Genomic DNA, 8,023 nt, shown 5'->3' with positions numbered 1-8,023 from the left:
AAAATAAGTAGAGGGAACACTGCTTACAACAGAGGGTTTATTTAATAAATTGTATTTTTTTTAATTAAATGTAATTTTAAACACATTATTACAGAATCAGTATCTAGAGATTATTTATTGTGATTACACAAAGTATGAAGCTATATTAATATTTGTGTATTGGTATTATATAAGGTTATTTGAAAACAACAAATGTTGAATATATATATATATATATATATATATATATATATATATATATATATATATATATATATATATATATTTCCCCTGAACACCCAAACACCGGCCCAAAAAATACAATGAGGCCTGAATGTAAAGCAACTGATACATGATTGACAAAATTAGAAGTATTCAAAGAACTTGTGCATCACATGTGCAATCTGTCTTGACATTACAGAGGAGATTCCTTGGTATCCACTTTGATATCAGTGTAACTGACGCCTTTGTATCTGCCCTTGGTTCTGTACGCAAACACACTGCCGTTCTTGCAGGTCATCTTCACTGTGCCAGTGTAAGGCAGGTCAAAAGTGGCTCTGCCAATAGTGATGGAAACATCAAGCTTCTTCCCTGGTTGCACATCTACATTTGTAATCAGCTTTTCGGTTCTCTCTTCTGTGTTCTGCTGACCATAAGTGCCTTGAAATCCAATGGTGACACTGTATCCTTTAGTAACTTCAGCAACCGCTGGAACCCCAGCCTTCACTTCCATTTTAAATGTTGCAGATAAACTTGCACTCACAGACCATGAAGATTTCTTATTTATAGTCTTTGAGCTTTCAAGTGTTTGATTTTGTGTGGTGGAGGAGTTGTTCCTGTAACTGAGGGATTTGATTTCTTCTACTGTCACCTTTGGTATCAGTTGGTGGAGAGTGGGATAGTGGACATCGGTGAGAACTGTTGATTCAATTGCTTTGAGAAACATGAATCCCATGCAGTCAATGTCGGCACCACCTCTTCCTACAACTCCCAAACAATATCCAGACCCGACATCCATGGGATATTCTTTTTTTAAACTCCAGTCTGTCATCTTTGCAAAAAACTCTCCCCCCAAACTGGTCTTGAATTTGATGGCTCCAAGACGTGTTCCTATTCCATTCCCCCACAGGGAAAGTGAGGTGAAACACTCACCAGGTGAGAACGTGTACTCTTGATACGGTCCAGAACCTTCTCCAAAATTTTCAACTCTTCCATCTGAAAGCCAGACCCTGACACCCCTAACCTGCCATCCTCCCACCCAGACTCCGATCTTCTCTAAACTGGCACCGTTGTCCACACCAGTAAATGAGAATGCACCACCTCCGCCTCCACCAATTAGATGTAGATTTATTGTGTCGGACATCTTGGAATTAAATAGATCTGAAAGCAATATCAGATAAGAATTAACATCAGCTTTAAAAACGCACACACTGTATTAATAAAACAAAACCACATAATTGTACTAGATATGTGTGAAATTACTGTGGGAAAAAATAATTCTCTGAACCCTATAGATGTACACAAACGGAGAAAGTCAAAAAGCGTTTATGTAGCATCATGTCCAGCCCTCCAGCACCCCTGATAATAGGCTTGTTGGACTTGAACCGGCGCTGCACAGACCGATCGGTGAATTTCATCAGAGTACCGCAGGAGCGAATAGAAAGTAGATGGCTCCTTATGCTTTTGAACTGCTCTTGCGGTACTTTGATGTCATAAACCATATGAACGACATAAATGAAGTTTGAATTATGTCCGACACACGACCAAAGAGACGACATTCCGATGAACAAATTGCAAAGAAGAAGGACAAAGGATAAGGAACGCGGGAAGTACCGAATTTACATCGGAAAAACCTTGGAAAGGTGGCGAGAACTCCGCCGGCAGAAGGGCTTCCAATCCGACATTCCAGTTGCTCTGTTTTTGCAGAACAGGTAAATCCATTTTTCTTTCTAAATAAACGTTCATGTTCACCAAACCAACACAAGGATGTCATTAGCTAGAACTATGCAGTCAGCGTTAACTTTGGTGACTACAACACGTTAGCGATCAATCTCTATTGTAAATGATCAAGCAAACTCACAGTATAGGGCGACAATTTGTGTGAATGATTGTTTTAACCCACGGTTTGTTATGAATTTGAATGTTCATTTATAGGCTATTGACAACTTTGACTAAATTTGTTTACGACACCGCTGTTGTTTATGCTCAGTGGGAAACGCGAAGCTAACGCTATCATGCTATTATTGCGTCCTTGTATTGGGAGCTATAGTTATAACCTCAGGTGGCGAAATGATTTTAAGATAATGTTTCTCTTTTTCTGCATTCTGTTCTGCAATATATAAAAGCATTTATCTAACGGTGACATTACACATTGAATGAAGTATCAGTAAAACTCAACTTTGTTTGTAGTGACTACTTTGACTTTCCTTTATGCCGGAAGGGAGGGGAGGGGAGGAGGGAGGAGACGGGATGAGGAGGAGGGAGGGTCGAGCTAGCCTCCGTTTTGTTTGACAACAATTCGAACGTCAACAAGTAGTAACGTCTCTCTAAGACATCGCTTAGAGCACCTTTTAAAAAAGTTTTGTCAGCATTGTGATTCTCTCTACACATACTCTCTTTAATAGACGTATTCACATTTAAACACAATTTAAACAACGTATTATTCAATTCATTACTTCTATATAATTATATTTAAGTTGCTCAAGCAAGTGGTAAAATATTTAACCATGTACTTATATAAAATCGCATACATTTTAAATTAAAACTTAAAATTGACAAAAACTGCAGACTCATGCCCTTTCTTTTGCATAATTTAAATCTTTATACAATAAATATTGCATGATTTCCACCTCCACGAATTAGACGAGTGTTGTTATGTCACCTTGTTGAGGTAAATTGTAGTTTTCCTTAATTTACTAAAAGTCTTCTAAAAGTAAAAAGATGACTGTGAAAAATTGTAGTATACAATTAAACGCATGTATGGTGAGATTATTATATTTTCATATCAATCTGTGTTCATTTTGACCACGAACCATGTGCTGTCACTTTCAGCGCATGCAGCACAGCAGAAATAGACTCGGTGCGGAAACGATCTCTGCACTGCTGTATACGCACCGCACCTGGAACGGATCGCCGGACCGCATCCGCGTGCAGCGTGAAAGCTCTGACCTGTTAACAAGGGGTACGGAAAAAAATACGCACCGCATACACACTGCAAACGGAGTATGTGTGAAACTACAATTTACCTCAACAAGGCGACATAATGAACAACACTCGTCTCATTCGTGGAGGTGGAAAAACAAGTTCTTTGTGACATTCAAGATGTATTGTATTAAAATTTAAATGCAAAAGAAAAGGCATGATAGTCGGCTGTTTTGTCAATTTGAAGTTTTAATTTAAAATGTTTGCAATCTTAATATAAGTACATGGTTAAATATTTTTAACTACTTGCTTGAGCAACTTAATACAAGTAGAAGTAGTACATGAATAATAGGCCTGCGTTGTTTTAAATTGTGTTTTCGTGCATACGTCCATTAAAGAGTGTATATGTGTACAAATTGAATCGCAATGCTGACAAAACTTTTTTTAAATAAAAGTTGTATAACTTCTGAATTTCAATTTCAATTTTTTTTTTTTTTTTAGAAAAACTAGTGATTTATACACTTTTTAGAAATGCCCAGATCCAGATTGATCCTTATTTTCGCAAATATAAACCCAAACCTTTCCCTAAACCTAACTTAAACATATTTTGACTTTTCATTTTAAACCTGTTGGAAAGCGGCTCCTAGACAACCAATTAAAGTCAATGGGTACATTTTGCGTAAAGAGCATGGCAAATGAAAACATGAACTCGTGATATAGATACGCGGTGGAAGAAAATTGGGTTGGATAATCTCATGCAAAGTATTAGAAACTGTTAGCTAGCTACATCTTAAGTCAAGTGCCCTTGAGTGAAAGTATACTTACATGAATGACTGCAGTCTGAAATTCTTCTCAAGAGCAGCTCGCCTGGTCAAAGCTGGAGAAGTGTGATGTGTTTGGTCAGTCTGCTGCTTAAATACAGCTCTGAAGGGGACAGGCAGTCCTTAAAACACACCCCGAGTGATTGATCAATGATTTCCAGTGTAATCAGCTCCCCCACCTCACAAAGTAGAGTGCCATTTTAAAACCATACATAATGCAGCTTAACACAGTATGATTAGCTCAAAAACAATCACCAGAACAAATCACAATGAAGAAGACTTGAGTGACATTACTCATCTATGATGAAGCAGTCTCTCACTGACCTTGCCCTTGTGAATAAAAAGTGCACTTTAGTGTCCTTTTATAAAGTGTACTTATTATACAAATAATATACTTTAAATGTATACACTTAAGTGTGACTTAAATGCAATGTTTTCGGTGCACTGAATACACATTAAGTGTAATTGATTTCGTATACTGTATATCACATATTAAGTTGAAATAAAATGCAATAAGTTGTCATTAAGAGTGATTTTTTGGGACTACTTAAGTTGGACTTTAATACAACTTTATATTTACTTTCATAATTGCTTCTAGTGTCTTTACAATTGATTTAAAGTGCACTGCTCAATGCACTGACAAGCAATTAAAGTTAATTAAATGTACTTTAATGTCAGTTAACAATACACTTAAGTGTGAATTAACTGTAATGTTTTCACTGCTTAAGTGCATTTTATTTGTATTTAGTTTCAAATGTATCACAAATTAACTTCATATTAAATGCACTTAGTTGAACTTTTGAATGCTTTTTTAAACAACTTAAATGGCACTTTAATACAAATGTAAGAAGTAATTTCATACTTGCATATAGTGTATTTAAAATATAGTTAAAGTGTACTGTTTAATGAACTGACAAGCAATTAATGTGAACTAAAATATACTTTAATGTCAGTTAACAATACACTTAAATGTGAATTAAGTGTAATGTTTTCGACAAACGTATTGCATATAATATGTTATTGATTTCAAATGTATCACAGATTAAGCTCAAATTAAATGCAATTAGTTGAAATTAAGAGTGATTTTTTGGAACAACTTAAGTGGGACTTTAATACATTTTTATATGAACTTTGAAATATGATAAAAGTGTACTTCCAAATATACTGAAAAGCAATTAATGTGAACTAGCATACACTTTAATGTAATATACATCATGTACACTATTATATAATTAAATACATTTGTAATTAAAAATAATAATAATAACAAAGTTATTATAAATATCTTAATAACCTAGTTACAATCAACACAAATTCAATTTAAAACCCTCTACATTTACTACAAATTTACTACATTTACTACAAATTTATTTACAAAACAATCTCTAAAATAAATACATAAAAACCTTTCTGTTGATGCACAAGAAAATGAAAAAGAAAATTCTGTCATCATTAAACTCACCCTCAAGTTGTTTCAAACCTGTATGAATTTATTTCTTCTGCTGAACACAAAGGAAGATATTTTGAAGAATGTCAGTAACCAGACAGTTAACTGGTCCCATTGACTTCCATAGTAGGAAAAAGAAAATACTATGGAAGTCAATGGGACCAGTTAACTGTTTGCTTACTGACATTCTGTATACTAATTTTTAATGCTTGTCAACTGACATTCACAAATGTGTTAAAATTGGCAGCAATGGCAACAAACTGCACATTACATTTAAATGCAAAAATCGTTTAGTGCTGACATCAAAGTAGTTCAATATTGTCAGTCTTAATAAATAAATAAATAAATAAATAAATAAATAAATAAAGAAGATTAGTTCTAAAACTATACGTGTTTAACGGATTAAATACAGTGACATTGACAATTATATTTTAAATTCAGCGAATGCAAAATCATTTAAAAATACATCAAGTATTAAATAGTCAAATAAGAAAGAAAGAAGATTAGTTCTGAACAATGACATTTATACGTTTAACTATTACACGTTTAATGGTTTAAATACGCAGTGAAATCGACAGACAGTTCATTTTAAAGTCAGCGAATGCAAAATAATGTACATAAGTATAGTTGAATAAAGTCAAATACAGTTCAGAAAGAAAGAAAATTAGTTCTGAACAATGTAATTTATACCATTAGGAAATTAAAGAGAAATTTACAGATGTGCAAGATTGTATTTTACAGTTTGTACACAGTGAAATGTACATTTTTTAGACTCTGAAGAAGAAGAAGAAGTCTCTTACACGCGGGTCTAAAATATCAGTTTACATTTTCAAACATTCTTTTTGCCATTAATTGTAATAATCCAGTGAGATTTGTGTATGCACAAGGAGTCTGACAGCAGCCGGTATGATCTGATCTCACCATCATCGAGTCCGTCTGTGATTACATGAAGAAACAGAAGAAACTGAGACAGACTAAATCCAGAAGAACTGCGGGAACGTCTCCGAGACGCTTGAAGAAACCTTCCTGCAAAGCTACAGTACTGTGAAAAGCACTGGCACTCGTGTTGAAATGCTGTAAAGTGAGAATTGCTTCAAAAATAAAATCACAAATTGAATTTATGTATGATTTAACTTCTTCAAATCAATATATGGTGTAACGACCCTTTGCGTTTAAAACGGCTTTTGTCCAGATACACTTGCGCATAGTGTACACAGAATATAAAATGGCAAATATTTCATCTTATTTCATTTTAATGAGTTGTCAATACAGTACATAACAAAAACAAGTATGATTTTACCCCAAAATTCAACATTTTGACACAAAATATAAATGCAAATCCACCTTTCTCTGCCTAGATCCAGATGTTTCTGTGAATCGCAGCGATCCATTGCTTCTCTGTTCTGTGGCTTTTGGCAGTCAGTAAAAAAATACCTCAGATTTCTTTTCAAATCTTATGTGTACAGTAAGTTCTTCTTCTGTTATATGCATATCCTCTATGAACGGATAAGACATATTGATAATCAATCCACCTGACAGAACAAGAGCCCAACTACTGACTAACATTACATTAGATTGAGCGATTTGAGCATTTCATTGTCCTACAGTGTAAATTATTTCTCCGTCAGTGTTTTTCTTTTGTTTCCAACCACAAACCAATTTCATTGCAATTTCAGAAATCGGTTCTAACTCTGTTTTTTTTTAATCAACACTTGAATGTTGATAAGTTTAATTTAAAAAAAGGTGATCAAAGGTGATGAATTGAGTCAATCAACACACTCAAAGCTTCACAGTCCTTTGTTTTAATCAACGCTCTTAATCCCATCTTGATGAAGTCTTTGAAAAGAACGTTATTTTCTCAGCTTTTTTTTTCAAAATGTTTGAAATGTTGATGTTTTTTTCAAAACTTACACTCTCACTATCTTCAATCTTTCGGACAAACTTGATGATGATACATAATTGTGTTATTTCTTTTAATTCCAAAGAAGTAGTTTCATTTATATCATTAATATACTATACATACTCTGTAAGTGTTAGAAGCACTTTAGCAGAGGTGGAAAGTAACGAATTACATTTACTCGCGTTACGTAATTGAGTAGTTTTTTTGTGTACTTCTACTTTTTCAAGTCATTTTTAAAATCTGTAATTTTACTTTTACTTAAGTACGTTTTGTTTGAAGTATTGTACTTCGCTACATTTTAAATCACATCCGTTACTGAGTAAAAAAAAAAAAATAGTTTAAAAAAAAAAAAAAAAAAATCGCGCTCCGGAAACTGCTACATTGATTGAAGGGCGGGAGAACAAACGTGCAAAAAAGGTGACGCTGACTCAGCTGGAAGAGAAACGCCCTCGAATTACTTTAGATGTAGGAAAAACGCGTGGTTAGATATCCAATTTGCTGAAAATGTGGACGCAATGTGGTCGCAAAAAGGAGGAAACATAGACCATCTATCCATGCAGATAAAGGTATGCAGAGCGCATCCCCGAATCCAGTCATGCAAATGGAATTAACATGCAGATGTCACGTAAACCACGCAATGAATAAATTGAAATTATAGCTGTGCAATAAATCCAATCGTGACATGGTCTCAAAGCGCAAAAAGACTGCTGCGTAAATGTTCTGTGTGCCTGTGTG

General features: G+C 34.4%; 1 protein-coding gene across 1 annotated transcript; it reads right to left on the bottom strand.

The window, feature by feature from the left end:
• Positions 1 to 261: 261 nt before the first annotated feature.
• On the bottom strand, positions 262 to 4,107 carry LOC309492484 (aerolysin-like protein). The gene is made up of 2 exons (XM_082161490.1): positions 3,946 to 4,107; positions 262 to 1,359 (listed from the first exon to the last, which is right to left on the bottom strand). The coding sequence occupies exon 2, from the start codon at positions 1,340 to 1,342 to the stop codon at positions 395 to 397; it is 948 nt and encodes a 315-aa protein (XP_082017616.1). The 5' UTR covers positions 1,343 to 1,359; positions 3,946 to 4,107; the 3' UTR covers positions 262 to 394.
• Between the last annotated feature and the right edge of the window lie 3,916 nt (positions 4,108 to 8,023).

The sequence above is a fragment of the Leuciscus leuciscus genome, assembly GCF_965113295.1.
Source record: "Leuciscus leuciscus genome assembly, chromosome: 2".
NCBI classification, from domain to species: domain Eukaryota; kingdom Metazoa; phylum Chordata; class Actinopteri; order Cypriniformes; family Leuciscidae; genus Leuciscus; species Leuciscus leuciscus.
The sequence above is the reverse complement of the archived record's forward strand: the minus strand, read 5'-3'. Positions and strand labels throughout refer to the sequence as shown.